Source organism: Scophthalmus maximus, chromosome 15 (assembly GCF_022379125.1).
Source record: "Scophthalmus maximus strain ysfricsl-2021 chromosome 15, ASM2237912v1, whole genome shotgun sequence".
NCBI lineage: Eukaryota > Metazoa > Chordata > Actinopteri > Pleuronectiformes > Scophthalmidae > Scophthalmus > Scophthalmus maximus.
In genome coordinates, this window is record NC_061529.1 from 8,516,944 (window position 1) to 8,535,707 (window position 18,764).

At 41.4% G+C, this 18,764-nt stretch overlaps 1 protein-coding gene across 2 annotated transcripts; it reads left to right on the forward strand.

Annotated features, from left to right (window-relative positions):
* Positions 1–720: 720 nt before the first annotated feature.
* Positions 721–18,021, forward strand: kcnk10b (potassium channel, subfamily K, member 10b). Of its 2 annotated transcripts, none has more exons than XM_035611499.2 (7): positions 721–807; positions 4,485–4,900; positions 12,620–12,737; positions 14,453–14,613; positions 14,817–15,009; positions 15,106–15,248; positions 15,870–18,021. In XM_035611499.2, coding segments are annotated over exons 1-7 (1,710 nt in total). In that variant the 5' UTR covers positions 721–806; the 3' UTR covers positions 16,548–18,021. The 2 variants fall into 2 exon arrangements, with proteins under 2 accessions (XP_035467392.1, XP_035467391.1); XM_035611498.2 differs by lacking the exon at positions 721–807 and adding an exon at positions 906–1,424.
* Positions 18,022–18,764: the final 743 nt, after the last annotated feature.

The window sequence follows — 18,764 nt, forward strand, 5'->3', positions numbered from 1 at the left end:
TAGTAGTGAAACAGATTTTTTGGAACAACATCATTTGCCAACACTTCACACGGCCACAAAATCAATGCAGTGGTTTGGAAGCAGAAACAGTTTCAGTCAGTCGATGTTAGACACTTTACACATCTCAATATCCTTAATTTTAAGATCTTGTTTTTTCATCAATCACAAATTCTTTAGATTCATATGTCTATTTCACAGCAGAATTCTAAATATAATTTATAATGCCTCTGTCCTAGCAATAAAATTAAGTAATTAATCTTACACATGTGCTACACTCGTGCTACACTTGTGTCTGTTGTTGAAGAAAAGATCTATTCAAACAGTATTCCCTTATCATGTGTATTTTGTAGAGATTGGTAGCTTTTGTTTAGTAATAAAAAAATGATTAATGGATGAATGGGCAAAAACATATGGTCCTACTTGCAGCATCTATGGGACGTTTATGGTGACACATTCATCGTGTATTCAAAGCAATCGTGCAGTTACGCATAAGCAGATCCATTCAACTATATTTACTGAAATATTTCAGTTGGACCTGTTCAGAAATTCACCCTCAATGGTCAGCCTCATCACCTGACACGGCTCGAGATTTTGGGGGTCCGACGGGATGGAAGTATAGTGACTCGTCTTGAGCTTTCAAAGTTCATCCATAATACAGTGTTTCCCATACGTGGGGATGATGTAATGGTCTGAGTCTGCCTGTGATTTGGGGGGCTACATCTCTCACTTCCCGCCCCGCCATGTGCCCATTCGCCGGCTGCCAAACGATGAGAGGCTGATCCTGCATCTGGAGGAAAGGGATAAAGAGTGAGTATGCGTAAACCGGTTAGACAAATTGGTCAGAACGGATGCGAAGCTCGAATTTCGTTTCATCGATCGTTACAGTAAAAGCAGGTGGAGTCGCGCGCGTCGGGAATGAAAAGGGAGGGGAGCATCCTCTCCCGTTGTTCTTGCTGCCGGCGTCGTAGACGCGTGCGTAAAGTTGCCGATCTGGACCCACTCCCGGCTGTGTTACTGGACCGGACCACTGGCCACTGTGTGTTTGACAGTGAGATGGGATGCGATTCGGTCCTGCGAGCGTTGCGACAGCTCAGTGAAAGGTCTCACAAGTGTCTCAGTCTGTCAGACGAGCAGCACGCGTCCAAACGAGGTGGAGGGGGAAAAAAAGGAGGAGGGGGGTACAGGAGAGGCAGACAATGCGGTTTTGCGATGCGTTCGTTCCTCTGTACAATTTATACACACATCCAGGAAAAGACGATATGAAGATGTGGGAGAAGAATTCCTCCTGATTTGGCTTTTTATTGATTTGATTTATTTAACATTCGCTCTGGCATCTTTCCTTGCTCTTTGATTGAGAACAAAAACCGCGATGAAATTTCCAATAGAAACCCCGAGAAAACAAGTTAACTGGGACCCTGAACAAGGTTGGTCAATACTGCTTTCTTCCTGCCTGATAACTTCAGACATATGTCATTTAACAGCCGCTTAAATCTCAGGTACATCTCTCACAATGAATCGCATCAGCCTACATTACTCAACCGGGTTAACGCTTTAATAGACTATGTATTCATAGTGTCTTTCATTTAGAATCTGCGGGTATTTTTTAAATATTTTTGTTGTGCAACAACAACAAAAAAGAACCCATAACACAAGACAAAGCGGTGCTATGGGAGTATTTCTTTTTTCTCCATCCTTCCTTCGCGTGCTCAGCTGTGATGGGAGCGGAGCAGTCCGCGGCGTCAAGGTGGCAGAAACAGCAGCGCGAGACCGGAAGAGGTGTCGAAAAACAAATCGTGTAAAGTTGTTTTCTAAAATAGTAGGCTAGTATTGTCCAAGTGGCTTGAGTCCTACGGACAAGGCTAGCCATTTTTTTTCCTGCGATAATCTTCCAATGCAGCGACACCAGAATTACGTTATTTCCAGAAACATGGGCCTTCAAAACAATTCACAGAGAGAATGTGCTTCGACTCCTCTGAGCAAAAATAATGACAATTTTTTTGACACGTGCTTTCCAGGCAGCGTAAGGTTACTTTGCTTGTCTTCTATTATTATTAAAACCCAAATAGACCAAAAATATTCAGTATAGGTTTTATTTTGAATTCAGTTTTTACCGGAAGTGCTTGGCTCTTCCTGTGTCTTGCTTGACACTTGAGTTTGGGCTCAGCTGGTGAGTTAAAACGCCTCCAACCTGTCTTGTGCCACTGGGATTAAACTGGGCTCAGAGCCGAATCGAGCCTGCCCCATAATTTGCCTTCCCTCTTACAATTGCTGGACTTAGTTTTGATTTTTTTGTTCATCAGTGGGTAGATGATTATTTTGTTACACGCCTGCCATAATATGCAGCTGCCAGGCTGACATGTTGACAAGCTGAATATTTGGTGTCCCACCCCACAACTGTGCCCAACTAAACTGTGTGGTAAAGGGCAGGTACAACATCAACGTCATCTTCCATGTATTTTGTCACATTCTGTCTGTGGCTGGATTAAGAAACATCTCATTTACTGACCTGACCAGAGTGAACATTGTCTTTGCTTTGGCCACACATTTTGGAAGCAGGGAGTGAAGGCTGAGGTAGAGGGAGAGAAAGAGAGAGGGAGGGAGGGAGGAAGAGAGAGTATTAAATAGTATCAGATAAAAAGCACTGCTTTCCACTCAGGGCCTTATTTAATTTGCAAAAATCAATAGGAAGGACCTTCAGTGATTTGAAAAGGATTTTAGATTAATGCCACAGCCTCAGAAATTTGAAACACAAACCACATTATGCTCATCACAGTTTTTTCATTTTGGCTGCATGGTTTAAAATATAGATCTTGGACTTTTTGACCACTCTAATGTATGACATACAGCTTTCTGACCTTCCCACAGCGGCCTCCGCACTGCTGCATAAAGCTGATTTACTCAGTTTTACTCATTCACGAGAGGAGATGAAAAGCAATTACTGTTTTAGGAAGACTAGTTATGGACTTGGTCCAAATCTGGAATTAATCTACCAGTAGATCTTCTACCGCATCCATCACAATGACTGCACCAAACACTGCACGAGATGTTCATCAGGTCACAGTCTTTTTGCTGCTTCACCGTTTAGTCCTGATTTTCTAATTCATCTCATGTTCTAAAAATAGCCAGCCACCGCCCTTAAAGGGCATATACTGTAAATTGAAAGTGGCAGTTTTGCACCTTCCTAAGCCTGTGACATTACTTTGCTGTTATTGATTCACTTGTGATACAGGGATTAACTAACAAGATTGCATAGCACCTGGACCAAAGAATGAAACACTTCCTGGATGTCCTTGACTCACCAGGGCGTGTTTGTGTGTGTGTGTGTGTGTGTGTGTGTGTGCATGCTTAGATGATACAATCCCATTAAACAAGAGTGTCTCCCTTAAAAAAATCTATTTGATATTCCTTCCTTTGAGAGTTGCATCATTGTAGACAGCAGGCTCCGCCTGTGAATCTGATTCACTTCATTCGCTCCGATCTGAGAGAGGCGGGGGCATGAAAGGGTGAAGGCCGCAGCTAAGTATAGCTTATACAATTCCTTATATACATTGAATGAATCTAAATCCAGCTGCCTCCTAGGTGCTGCTCGCTTCATGGCTGACCTGCTCCAGTATGTGTGCATTTATTATAAAACCCATAGAGAAGCCAGTGACTGAAAGTGGCACTTACCCGTCACTTTGCCTTATTGTGTATATACTGTACATTCATGCAATTTGCAGACAATAAATTCATTAATGTTCAATATTCAGGATGCTTTTTGCTGACACTGCATTTCTGCATTGGTAACTAAGGTAGTGGTTGTTGACTTTGGAGGCTTAATTTCACAGGACTAAAGATTCTAATGTGTGGAAGCCCAAAGCGAATTCTCAGGATGGAAGAATGTTGCCAACAGAGAGTCTCAGTGCGGCCTGGCTTTGGCACAGCTCCAGATAGCATTCGATTATGCTGATAGCTTTCAGTGTCGGCTTTGCATAGAGCCTTTATTAGCCCATAGTGAGACAGGGATATTATGTTTTAATGTGTCACACAGGAGGTTATAGGATTTCAATACCTGTAATGAGCTTATATCTGCAGTCATTCCCCTTGCAACTTTATTTGAAAAGAAAGTCCCAATAAGGCTTAAAGTTGAGAGACAATACTGCAGTTCAACTTATTTTTTCTTATTTTTTTTCTTATTGTAACAGATGGGTTACTATAGACGTGGACAAAGGAAAAACATCAAGACAGGAAATTATTAAGATGCCTTTCAAACTTGCTTAGTAAGCCCTAAACACAACATCTAATCTTCTCAATCTCAGTCATTTTTATTTCCCATTCAATAACAGATTCAATGCCTTGAGCCCATTATGTATTCGTCTTCAATCATCAGAATCAATTTCACACAAAAAAGAATCCATGTCCCTGTCTTGACCTCCTCTAATACAAAGGTACAGTAAACAAAATATTTATTAATCCAGTCGTGTCTTCCCCTCACTCTTTCCTAGTGGCGGTCCAGACCAACCTGGTCCCTCCCAAAAAGGTTCAGCCTGGCATGGTGAAGTCGACTCTAGTCCAGGCCAGTGTTGCCACCATGCAGAATCCAATGGGCGGCGACCCAAAGGCCAACGGCCACTGTCCGCTGCCACGCCTGTCCATCTCCTCCCGCTCTGCCAGCGTGGTGGCCAGCATGGACGCCAGCTGTGACGGCACGATCGCAGCCCTCCACTCAGTGATGAAGTGGAAGACAGTGCTGGCGGTGTTCATCGTGGTCGTTCTCTACCTGGTTTGCGGAGGTCTGGCTTTCAAGGCGCTGGAGATGCCGTTTGAGAGATACCAGAAGACCAGCATCACCCTAGAGAAGGCTTCGTTCCTGGAGAGACACCCCTGTGTTACTCCAGACGAGCTGGAGGCGATCATCAAGGTGAGTGCTTGACAGTGGAGATGAGATTTTGAAATACTAAGTGATGATAGACGTGGTGTTCATATTCCAGCTGCCCAGACAGCAATGGATTAGTACATTGCATTTGTTGCATCTGTTAATCACCAACTGATTAGTTTGTAAAGAGACGGGAAGATAAATGAAAAGGATCTGATAAATAATACTGAGTGTCAGTCCATTTGATTGGTAGATAAGAAGAAGAAGAAGGTCAGAGGACTGACCTTTACAGTAGCAGTGTTAGAGATGGCGATCGCTATCGGCGGTAATTGGGGGTTCTCAGGGTAATTAATTCTGGTTTCATTAGCTAATCACATGAGCTTGAAAAGCTTGGATGCAGCATCCTTCCATGTCCAGACTGTCCTTCAGCAAATGGAGCCTTTAATCTGAGTCGTGAAAACTGCTGCTAAATTTTCAGAATAATTTTAACGGGTTAATAATTTGTGATAAATTTTAACACTGAGTAAAAACTACCGTCTGATTACCAGCTTAATCTGGGCTTTCAGTCACATCTCATGGCCTTCATCAGCCCCTGCCATCTCCATTCATTCATGACAATAATCAGCTCAGAAATAGCTAATGAGTGGACCTTCGACTTGAGGCCATTTTGTCACATTAACAATTCCGCAAGATCAAAAATGAACTTTAATGCTCAAATTCTTTGCGTAGATTACTTGCTTCCTCCTCACACGCTTTCATTCATGTCTTCGGGTTACAGACTGTGTTGCAGCAGTCGAATTGTTGCTGCTGCAGAGACAGGCACTTGAACATTATCCTTCTAGATTTTGTTGTCAGCTTCCGTTCGGTCATCTCTAATCTGACTCCTCTACTCAGCCACTCTAGTGTTGGGAAACAATCCCAGTTCTAAGGATGTTGCAGACAAGCGGCTGCACCTGTGGCTTTCATTTCACTCAAGTATCTGTTGGGAATTATTGAAATGATCAGCCCCAGTTACTCTTGTAGGTATGCAGGTCGGTTGGTTGAACTCACAACTTTTGTGTCTCAAGCGGTGCCAGGTGGCCTTAGTGTCAGGTCACTGTTGTAATGACGCTGAAGTAGCAAGACGCTGGTAAGGACGGAAAACTTTGACAAACAAACCGCCCAACCAACTGAAAAACAAACGCAAATTAGCAAAAACATAACCTCCTCGGCAGAGGTAATAAAACGGTCGTCATACCACTTGTAATGCTAATTAATATGCATTTTCAATTCCGTTGTCATGAGATGATTTTTCGTGGTGTTGATGAGTCAAGAAATGGATTACACAGGCTCTAAAGCAGCAGCAGTAGAAGATACACCCCCTACCCTCTGCCCCCGGGTTGGTTGACTGTTGATGGTTAAATATCACAGGCAGGTCCATCGTTTTGCAGGAAGTACAGTAACACCCTCAGGGTCACCACAGAGATGCTCATAATTCTCAGTGACACTTTGCTTCTGTTGGTAAATACAGTGTACAGTATATGATAGTAAATGCAGTTTAATGTTATGGAGCAGCACATAAACGTAATCAGTTATCCTCAGAAACTAAGGTTAGTCAATGTGACCTTTGCGCTGTACTCATAATAATATATTTGATTTATAAAGCGCTTTTCATGTACCCAAAGCGGTGTACTCAGTTAACCTAGAACTGTGATTTGATTTTGTTGAACCTTCAAATGATATGGAAACAAATAGTAGTAAACAAGACCTACATTTCTTTGTTAAAGTAGAATATAGCCTAATACCCTTGAAGTGTATGAAATTCCAGAGTGAGGCTTTCACGACACCAACACATTTGAATAAATAAAACCAGCTCACAGCCACAACGGCACCGTTGTTGTGTAAGAAAAATTTGAAGTCAAATTTTTCAGTGCTTTCTATTAAATGTGTCTTCGATCTTCACAAGAAATTTAGTCAGACTGAGGGATTTGACGGATCAAGGAAGAATAAAGGAACTGAGTGACTCTCTGCTGCTTTAAACTTCATCAAAGTCTGTCTGACCATAAAATGACTTATGTCATAATGATTTATGACATAGAGTTTGATTTGAGCTGACCTGAAGAAAAAAAAATCACATCATGATTTACTGTGTGTTTTTCAATGTCTTTTTATAGTGTCAGTTTCTTTATAACACAGAGTATGACGATGCTTCACACAGCTCTCTGATATTACACCCAGAATTACGGGTCAAGATTTAAGGTCACTTCTACATCCAGCTGACATGAGCAACTGGAAGCAGGATTGGAAAATTATTTGTGAGGGGGTGAAGTGATCGAAAAATGTGGGATTGAGATCAGTCAAACTCTCCTTTGTGTGTGTTTGTGTGTGTGTGTATGTGAGATATGTTCCATAGTAGAATAAGAGCTCTATTTTGAAAATGTAAGTGCATGGTCTAAGTGCATTTAGGGCACTGCAGGCAGGGTTGGTTTCTTGGGTGGGTTTTGGCCATAGCATGCAATAAAACCAATTAAAGTGCCATCTAATTGGTGGATTGCTATTATAATCTGTTTGTGCGTGAGCAGACCATCTGGATTAAATAACAGTAAAATACTGAGCCGTTGAGTTCAGACCAGGAAAATGACCACTGTGTCAGTCAGAAACTAGTAAAGATGCATCATGCTTTGGACTGAGTGTAAAGGAGGGCTCGAAGAGTTTGGAACACAAGGTCCAAAGAGCATATGTGAAATACATGTTACCAAAAAAATAAATTCCACATAAAATCATATGGAAATACAGAAGATCTTGAACAAACACTGTAATATATTTTATTATATTTGTAGACAAATCATAGCATGTGATACAGATGCCAAGACAAGGCAAGCAAAAAGAACCCTTTTGGAATATTCTCTGATTCTCTTAAGCTTGAAATAACCCCAAAGAAAGAACTGACCACATGGCATCTGGTGTGCTGCATTTCCGCTAGAGTGGTCTGCGTATTCGTCTTCCACCCCCTTCTCCACACCCACCTCTGTTCATTTATTCTTTTCCAGAGAAGAATACTTTCTTCTTCTTCGTCTTTGCTTGCGGCGCTTAACCCGTGAGCCACAAAAGCACTATCATGAGTTTGTTAAAAAGAAAAAAGAAAAATCAATGACCGCATTTCCTAAGGAGACGTGTGGAAATAAAAAACCTTCAGCGCGGTGTGACTTGGGTCTGGAGGGAATCCATTATTCATTGCACAGGCCAGCAGTCACAGATCTCCTGTTGCCCAAAGCAGTAGCATTAGTGGCAGCAGCCAAATCACAGACAAAGCTGGTGATTTTACAAATAATCAGATCCAGATGCATGGGAGATTGGAAGATAAGGAGCTATTTGCCTGTATAAAATTTGCCAGGGCTCGTTTAGCTACTCATTAAAGTAGTCATTCGTTCAGATATTTTGTTTTTTCCGCTATGACAAGATAAATACAACTCTCATGTCTACACATGAACTCTTGAAAATTGTGTTCGGACACCATGCTGACGTTTCCCAGATATTTTGCTAGGGGGCTGGCAGGAGAAGTCTTCGGAAATTGTCTGCAAAATTTGCGGACATTTGCGTTCTCTCATATCGTTCAGGAAGATGTTCTGACTTCAGTGCCTGCAGCTAAACAGAGACAAGTCCGACTTCTTAACAATTAAGTGAATGATGTGATTTCACAAAATGTAGCTATTTCTTTAGAGCAGAAAAAAGTGATATTGATTCATCACTGTCCTGAGTTTGAAGGTCCTTCAACCCCAAGTGTCGAGAAACTAATATATATTAGGTGGCAAGTGAACCTCCCACTGACTCACATTTTGATCTGCTCTCTGAAGAAAAGGCTTTCACGGCATGCTGCAGCACTCGATCAAAGAGTCTGTCTGGTCCTCCAACAGGTTCCGTTGTCGGTCTGTTCCTGCAGTGTCAAGCCTGTCACTCAGAAAAAAAAGTCCTCAGTGGGGAATACAGCGCTGGTGACTCACTGTTGTCAAACTGTTTGGCGGAGGAGTTGACAGAAAAACAGCAACCTTTGGAAGCATGTGTGTGTGTGTGTGTAAATGTATATACAGCGTGTGTGTGTGTGTGTGTGTGTGTGTGTGTGTGTGTGTGCGCAAGACAGAAGGGATGAGATTGCAGGTATTAGTTAATGTTTGCTCCACCACATGTGTTGACTTGATGTGTGCGAGTGTGTGTCCATGCAAGTTTCTGTTGACGTCCTCGTGTCTGTCTGTGCTGTCCACCCACCCACTGTGCGCCCACTTATACAGCAGAGCTAATTGGCTTTCCAAAGGCTGCTGGGATGACTCACATTGTGGCACAATGTGAGGCCTCGCTGTCATTGACACCAGTCAGCCATCATTTATTGATGAGTCACTTATCTGCGAATAAACTTTTACACATGCTGAGCTACCTGCAGTAAAACCACGTCAGGACACGCAACCAATGCCGTCATGCTTTTGATTCTGATGCATTTGGAGTTGTTTGTCAGAGTTATTATGGAAAGTTGCTTTATCATAGTACTCAGGTGTCTACACAACATAAGCATACTGCAAAAACCAACAAAAATCTATTGTTGTTATAGACACTTATTCAGTTGTTTCAGTGGTTGAATGTAACAGCGCATTTACTTACTTGATTTCACTTGATTTCTATTTTATGATGATATACTATACTTCTCCATTAACGTAGTAATATATAGTATAGAATATAATATATAAGTACTGCAAATGGTCTCTCTTGTGGCCTTCTGCAAAACCAAAATTCATGTGGCATTTTAATGTATTGATAATACAACACTAATGTATTCGTTGCCCACTTTTACCACTTTTACAAATATGAAGATGAAGACTATTTAACACATTTCACCTTTGTTGTATTGGATTTTATTAAACAGGTGTAGCCTACCTTGTAAATGGCCATGAGTGTGACATATCATGACACCACCAGGAGCCATTTTGGTGCATATTTAGTACTTTTACTTAAGATAGCTCGGTTACATTTAGCTAAAAAAACCCTTCTATGTTTTTTGTTAAGACCTTCATTACGCAACTAACCTGTAATGGAGTGTTTTCCCTTTTTTCCCAGATCATCAATTTGCCCTGCTCAGTGCTCACATCACAAACAGTTCTGATAAATTTGTTTGTGCAGCCGTAATGCTTCACGGTGGTCAGGGCGAAGCTGTGGTTATGTGCCGTAGATGGTGAAAGTGCTGCAGAGGAGAGTGCCTGGCACTGTAACACAGCGAGAGTGAAGGAGAGAGCGAGGCACCACGCTGGCTGGATCACTGCCGTCACCTACTGCGGGGTAGAAAAGCCACACTGAGAGGATAAAGATCTGCATGAGTTTTGCTTGCTCTCTAATGATCCTGCAGTGGGGAAAATGAAAACACATTAGCAAAGAGCCAGCGTCATGAGCACTTGGTGCTGACTGGGTGTCTGCGTGCTGATTCTTCTACCCAAGAGCATGATGTGTGGAACAAAAAAAACACCATTTGTCGTCCTAATTAACGTGCTGCAAAACAAAGTTATCGTCGGCATGCCTCAAAAGTGCATGAGCAAAGAGGAGGATTTTCCACATCTCAAATGCAGCGTGAACTTGGCCGTGAAATAGACGAGAGACAAAAATAGACATCATCTTCAAGTATTCAGATACATTGTGGGGCTATTTATAGCGCTCCCTCAACCAGAATTAGGTTATTTGGAGTTTATTATTTAATTACTGCTTTGATATTTCCCCAATAAAGAGGCCGTAACGGCTAAAACCTTATGAAATAGCATTACTGCAATTGGCAAATTTTGGACACAGAAATCGGTCCCATTAGAGGTTGTGCTCATGGAGCTGAGGTAATCACATGCGTGATTTTCAGTAGGGATGTGCGGCAATGTGTGCAGGAGTGGTCCTCCTCTCTGTCTGCTTTGAAATGTGTGTCACGAGAGTTGATACATATTTTATTATATGGACCTGCATCTCACCAACAGCTTGCATGGAAGGATTGGGGGTTGCATCCAATAAAAGAGCTGTAGATGACATCCCATAAGGAATGTTGGTGAAAGCAGTGAAGCCATCGCCTACGACAAGGCATCCCTTACAGTGACTTACATGTCAGCAGAAACTATGTTTTTTATTTCATTTTCCAACATTCAAACAGTAAAACAGAGTGGCCATAAAGAGGGAGTTAAGACAGAAAGCGAGATAGTAGATTAACATTTCATGGCCACATAACGGAGCACAGAGGGAGATTAATGAGAATAATGATGGTGCAAACGCGGAGCAGTGTGGCTTCTTAATGTTTTCCCGACACTAGACAAGCTTGGGATGAAAAGGAGCTGAGGGACCAAGTAAAAATGCTGATGCCGTCTTCCGAGGTCCCTTTTGCTGCACGTGAACGTCTATGTTGATTTAGTCAGTGTGAACTGTAAAAACATGCAAATTAGGTGGAGAGGAAAAACAGCTCCACGTGAAGAGCTTCACACTGAATAATTTGAACAGATCTTGTAGATGTTTGTGTGCATACTTTATCTATTGGATGGTAAAATTATAAATTTTTTTCTTGTTCTGACATTGTAAGGATTGGTTTTTTGAATATACATAAAAAGGAAAAACGTGACTCATGTAGATTTAAGATGTTTTCATGCTCTAGGACAGTGGTTTCCAACTTGGGGATCAACCCCCACTATATTGCCACACAATATTAATGCTGATTTGTTTCTTCTTTTTTAAGTTGAATTTTAAATTTTTACGACTCATATGAAGCAGGGAGGATCCCTCCTTTGTTTGAATTGGTCACAACCAGCAGTGACAAAGGTTTGCAAGAAGACATTTCACTATTTTAAAAGCGAGAGAGAGTCTTAAGAGTTTGGGTTACTGCTGTGGATTGGCAACTGTGGCTGGGCAATACGTGTATGTCATGATAAATGTATACAGTATTTAATGATAAAATAATCAAATTCATGTTCAAGGCAATGCTTATTTCATACTTTCATAATTACAGATTGATTTGAATAATCAATTTAGACAACAGCAACACAATATGATCATATTGTCATGGTGCACATCCACTTTAAGGTACAATAACATTGGAGTGATTGAATTTATTGTAACACCATCTTCCTAGCACCACTTCCTGTGTTATTACAGTGTTATGACATGTGTATCGGAATGATAAATTTCTCCATCTGTCTGCACTCCCCTACCCCTCCTTTTTCATAACACCTCCTCCATTCTCATTACCTTTTTTTATCAGGTGGTGACCTTGTAGGTTGATCTAGAGAAACTCGATCTGTCCTCAGTCACCTCACGTGTTACACAATCAGTGGCACGGGTCACGTTCGCAAACACACACACACACACACACACACACACACACACACAAGAGACACATGTACGCCGGAGAACATAAACACTGACAGGAGGTGTGTGAATGTGCTCACTCTCGTCACGCCATCAGGGCATTTGTACAGTGAAATCAAAGCAGACACGTTGTGTGTGTGTTGTGTTGCCATTAGCTGAGATGACATGCAACCATGACCCTGAATGCCTCTGTTCGTGAGAATTAAACGGGCACAGTGTAAGTCAGGTGTTACTAAGTGCTTTGGTAAGGCCTGATTCACCGTTAAATAATGATTCTCCTTTATTTCATTTTACACACGCACGCACAGTTTCATTCTTTCATGCTTTCATACTTTCAAGTTTCCGAGATTAAAAACATGCATGTCAAATACTATACAGGCTATCATCTTTATGATTTATGAATTGTTCTCTTTCCAGCATGCCATCGATGCTGTTAGTGCAGGAGTGAGTCCTATCGGAGACACATCCTACAACTCCAGTCACTGGGACATGGGCAGTGCCTTCTTCTTTGCTGGAACAGTCATCACAACCATAGGTAAGTTTGAAATACTTTGTACACCGGTTAAATCTGCTGTTGTTGAGAGCCAACCACTGAGATTTCAAGAGCGTACATGTGCTGATGTATCATAGTTAATTTTTAATAGACTTTAGTTTTTCTACATTCCCCAGAACAAGCTTTGACAATGACTAAAAAAGAAGATGGAGAATTGTAATGTAACATAAAGAATTTTAAGTACATTAATTATGTATATATATATATATATAATAAATTATGAGAATAATGTTAGTAAAAAAATCTTTATTTCATAACAGACATTTTTATTTAAAAGTCCATTATTATTTAGTGAGTTTAGTTTACTCAGTTTTTCACACACAAAAAAATAAGAATTGATGAATTAATTTTAGTTAGGTTTAATACATACATTATTTTTACAAATTATAATTTAACATGATTTATTTATGTTATTATCCATAGCAAAAAACATGCAATCTGGCAACACTGCTCATGTAAAAAAAAACCCACAATTTTACAACATCATAATTTCGCAATTTCTAAGAAAAGAAATCCACCAAACAACAACGTGAGCCTATATGCAAGACTAACTGGCAATAATTGATTTTTCAGAGGTGTTGGATTTGTCCTTTCGCTTTTGTTGAGTTGTTTTCTCATTTCAAATCCCTGTAAAGCTCTGTAAATGTTTGCTTCTCATTGCCGCCCTCGAGTGAGTTTAACAAATCCCTTTGGCCCTCATGAGGTGGTGCTAAATGATGCAAAACCGAGGCACAGTGGGATTTAACAACATCATCGAGGATGTTCACAATGCAGGCACCGCGGACACAGAGGATGTTGTTCGACTTATTGCCAGGCTTTTGTCTTTCTTGCTTTTACAGACAAACATGTTATTACTATAACAACATTCAATTAATCAAAAGAATTTTTCTGTTTGTTCTTTCTTTGATCAAATGTTACCATTAACAATAGATACAGTTACATTGAGGAGCCAGATTTTGAACATCAGAGCTAATGCATTAAAGTTTCTCCATTCTCTCCATTAGCTGCACCGATTCTGCCATCAATGAAATTACTGGAAAAACACAATGTTTCTGACCTGCTATTAGGGTGTAGTCCAGATAGTTCATGGCCTATATTTTAATTGCTCATATGCTGCTGAGCAACGGCTTCAATAGGATTCATTTATTTCACTGCCCAGATGGAGAATTATTTTGAAATATCAGACACTGCAATACAAGAAGTAAGACAGACATCCAGTATATAGATTATACTCCATAGACATCTTCCAATGAATTTAAATAAAGTCCATGTGAAATATTGATGATATTTATGTGAAATCTCCCAAAAACTACACGGGCATGGGCAAAAGTGACGTGAATGTAAACATGCAACAGAGGAATATGCTCCCTGTCTCCAACGCTTCTCCATTGTATTTCTGTCACTGTAGGGCCATAATTAATGCAATTGTCTCTGAGGGGAACCTAATTATTGTCTCTCTAGGAGCCTCTTATTTACCTCAGACCCCCGCTCCATGAACTAAAAGATATTGCATAAGCGCTTCAATTGATTATGTTGCATGAGAAAGTATTGATTGTCCTCTTCTGCTCTACTCTCAGTACTCCACCTCCTAACTAGTCCTCTCGGCCTTATTTCGCCTCCTCGTTTTTTTATTTCCTTAATTACATGTTTCTTCACTCATCCCCCCTCCCTCTCTCGTCTCTTCATTAATTCGACAGGTTATGGAAACATAGCTCCAAGCACTGAAGGGGGGAAAATCTTTTGCATTCTTTATGCCATATTTGGCATTCCTCTGTTTGGCTTCTTGTTGGCGGGGATTGGAGACCAGCTCGGCACCATCTTTGTGAAAAGCATCTTGAGGGTTGAGAAGATATTCAGGGTGAGTTCAAAAGTATCACGGTGTATTGTTATTTATGTCTTCATGTTTGTGTTCTATAGCGTTTATTTTAAATTCTATTGCATGTTAGGATTAAAACAGTGTAAAAGCTCAAATTAGCGAATTGGCAAAAAAACAACTAAACTTGTTTGCATCTTGGATTAATTCTAATTGCTCATCCTACTTTTTGTTCTTCTTATTTTCAGCAAAAACACAAACAAATCAGTCAGACTAAGATCAGAGTGACGTCCACCATCCTGTTCATCCTGGCCGGCTGCATTGTCTTCGTCACCATCCCAGCTGTTATCTTCAAACACATCGAGGGCTGGACCACGCTGGATGCCATCTACTTTGTAGTGATCACCCTTACCACAGTGGGAATAGGAGACTATGTGGCAGGTAGAGGCCAAATGTAGATAACTGTCGTTTCTTGTTTTGTTTTTACTTTTTCAAACTTTTCTTTTCATCACACCCGTGTCTTCACTTCATCTCCAGGTGGAAACCGTAGGATCGAATACATGCAGTGGTACAAGCCGCTGGTGTGGTTCTGGATCCTAGTGGGGTTGGCGTACTTTGCGGCTGTCCTCAGCATGATTGGAGACTGGCTTCGAGTGCTATCTAAAAAGACCAAAGAGGAGGTGGGGCTCATTCAATTACACCTCCCAGTATTACATTAGAGAGGCAGAATCGCAAAAGGTCACTCGGCCTCCGCCACTCCTGCTCCTTCTGTTTCCTTCTGTCGCTCTTATTCTGCACATTAATTGCTGCAATTAAGAGGCAGCTATTGTTTGAGGTGCGAGTCCTGACAGAACAGACAGTGACTCATTGATCCACCAGAGTAGAAAAGTTTAGATGGTGGTCGAAATGAAAAGTTGTATTCATTATACAAAGATAAGGCAGGCGACAAATTGTGAAAATTCCCAAACTATCAATGCATTTATCCTACTAACCAATATTGTATGTGCTGCAAAAGGCAAAAGGAGCCAAAATTTGGGCAAGTGGGTTTTATTTTGGTTAATCCCAAATACGCTGTACCTCTACCATTAATACACACTTTGCCATATTGATATTAATCTGTTCTGAAATTAATCCCCAGCGATGTTGGTTTCGGTGGGTTTTTTTATGGGATAAGTTGACAATGAGAAAAATTTCACCGTCCTAATCCTTCAAAACAGTGATGATGTCGCGCTACTGTCGACTGTGTCCAATATCCCTCCTAATCCTCTCCTGATCCTTTCCTTATTGCTCTGTTGTCACAGGTTGGGGAGTTTAAAGCTCATGCAGCTGAATGGAAGGCAAACGTACGAGCCGAGTTCCGTGAAACGCGGCGGCGCCTGAGCGTTGAGATCCATGACAAGCTCCAGCGGGCCGCCACCATCCGCAGCATGGAGCGCCGTCAGCTCGGCCTGGAGCAGCGGGCTCACTCCCTCGACATGCTGTCTCCAGAGAAGCGGGCCATGTTCGCCAGCCTGGATGCTGGCCGTTTCAAGACGTCGTCTCAGGAGAGCATTGACACCAAGCTGAACAACCTGAGGCTGAAGGGGGCCTGCGAGTCGTACGACCATCAGGGGGGCGAGCAAGCGCCGCAGACAGCATCTTCGTCCGAGGAGAATCTCTTCAACCTACGCTTCGGCTCCCTCACCAAACTGGCCAGACGTAACAAGAACCGCGAGCTCCGGCGGAACATCCCTGAAGATGTCCGACGGGCGAGTGTGGGAATAAACACTGGCAGCGTCATGCTGGGGGAGGAGAGGACGGAGAAAGAGGAAGATGGGGAGCCGCATGAGGAAAACGGAGAAAGGAAAGAAGGAAACGTCAGCCTGACGAACCTGTCGCAGTACCTGGTGGAGCGCGCCAAGTTGAATGGATTCATACCAGCACAGGCCAAAGACGGAGAAAACGATTACGTATCCAGTGGAGGGGCACTTGAGCCATAGACAAGAAGTGTAGAGACAGATGTGAGAGTGAGACAGAAACTCAGACAGTCAGACTGAGAATGCACGACACTTTGAGATGTCAAGAAATGTGCCTTTCTGTTTCCCATGCTTTGATTGGAACTGCTCCCAGGAAATTCAGTCAGCGTGCCATAGCCATGGGAAGAAAATGTGTTGCCAAAAATGAATAAAACTGAAGAGACAGAAGAGGCTCTAGTTAAAATACCTCACTGCATATTTACTGAACAATGGGAACATTTCTACAGGAGCCGTCTTTCCAGCACAGCAGTCGTTTGGCCCTTCGCGGATCTTATGAGATACTTGGGCACTGGCCATCTGTTCCTGTTGAATCTTATATTTTAGCAATGTGGGCGGGACACGCAGACAGCCAGAGTCATGTCACCCATCTTCGGGAACATTATCGACCTCTGCTTTGTCATCTCATACTGTGGGGAGCTATTCTTAGCTTGGCAGCCGGCCACATAAGGACTACAGCGTTCAACAAATGCAGAGTGGGAGGTTGTGTTTCTGCTGGATCAATAGACAATACGAGCATTATCCTTGCCCACATGTACAATTATTCCTACATGGTATGTGTAGCCTTAGGGTATAAACTCCTACACACTGAGAGCTCATAAAAAAGCGATCTATCTCAATAGTGCATGGCTCTGAAAAAACACAACCAGATCAGTTAATTGACAGCTGTAATAATGTTTCTGTTTGTGGTGATAAAATGAAATATTGGCCGGCTGCTTTCAGCCACTGCTTTCCTAAAACACAGTGCTGGAATTCACCCCACAAAGACACAATTGATCACCTTTGGCCACGAGATTGTCAGCAATGTTGAGTTTTGAACTTTTTTTAATTTTCTTATACGACATTCACATTATCACAAAATGTGTTGAGATTACCCAAATTACTTTTTAAAATAAGAAATGTGATGCTGTCGATTTTCTACTCACTGCGCATGTCGGCATCTCTGTTTACTCCTTTTTTATATCAGCCAGGGACTTGAGTTGTGTTTTCCATTGACCTGTAAATTATGGACTTAATATTTCATGTTTTCTTTTTGTGTTTCCTTTCTGAAATACATCCTGTAGTTAATAACTCACTGAAATGTTTAACACATGAAAGTGACCTTTTTTGCATTTTATGAAACAGGTACTGACACTACAGCCAACTTAAAATTTTACAGAATTATTAAGTATATCACTAGCATTTCTAAAATTAAATTTCCACATGCACGCACGCACGCACACACACACACACACACACACACACACACACACACACACACACACACAAACTGGTTGTACATGTAACCTGTTCACCTGACATGCATCACATAAAACTTTTCATGACCATGACCTGTGACAAGCTTAGCGACTATTTGTTGTGTACAGTTTATTTTATGAACAGATCACATTAAATGTAGTGAGTGCCTTTTTTCAGATAATAAACATAAATTAAATTTTAAGAGGTGGTGGTTCTTATTGTCTTATTGTCACAACATATACAATCAATAAATGCCAGTGGGTATGTAAGAAATGTTTTTCAGAATGCTTTTCAGAAAATTATGCGCTAACGCAGACATTTAGACATTTTTATTTAGTGTCAAAATTATATTATGTGAAATTATTCTTTGGAATTTGATGCAGTTATTGTAATAACAGTACAGCAATGCTGCTTTACACTTTATACCCTATATAATATTCTCAGGTTTGACATCTATTTGGTGTATTATTCACAATTTTGCACCCCCCCCAAAAAATAAAATAATGCGAGGACAAAAACAAAAAAGGTGACAAAGGGACGACCACTCCAACTCCCAATTCTCGATTCAAACACTAATGTTCTTATTATACATTATCACTGTGAATTTGCCTCAATTCAGCTTTTGGGTAATTAAATGACAGAATACATTATTATGTAACCAACTCCTTGCGTGTTGCAGGATGCGGGAGCCCAAGGTCTCCATCTGTGCACGTCCAGCTTGGAGCCACAGTCAGGTGTGTCAAAGTGTGTATTGCACTCAGGAGAACGACTCAACTGAAAGAACCACAAACAATAAAATAATCAGGGAGACAGGCCAGAATATAGAGAAAGCTATAAATCGCAACCTGCCTCCGCCCTCCTTCTCTCTTTCCCTTTTGTCTGTCTATCACTATCATCCTGTATTTTCGTCCTTAGCCCTCTGCCTCCCGCACATGTGATGAATCA

Bases quoted from the DNA above. Each gene is read 5' to 3' on its own strand.
- kcnk10b (XM_035611498.2), top strand. From the start codon at position 1,370: ATGAAATTTCCAATAGAAACCCCGAGAAAACAAGTTAACTGGGACCCT. The intron at 4,901-12,619 runs GTGAGTGCTTGA...TTCTCTTTCCAG, and splicing joins AGCTGGAGGCGATCATCAAG to CATGCCATCGATGCTGTTAG. The intron at 15,249-15,869 runs GTGGGGCTCATT...CTGTTGTCACAG, and splicing joins CTAAAAAGACCAAAGAGGAG to GTTGGGGAGTTTAAAGCTCA.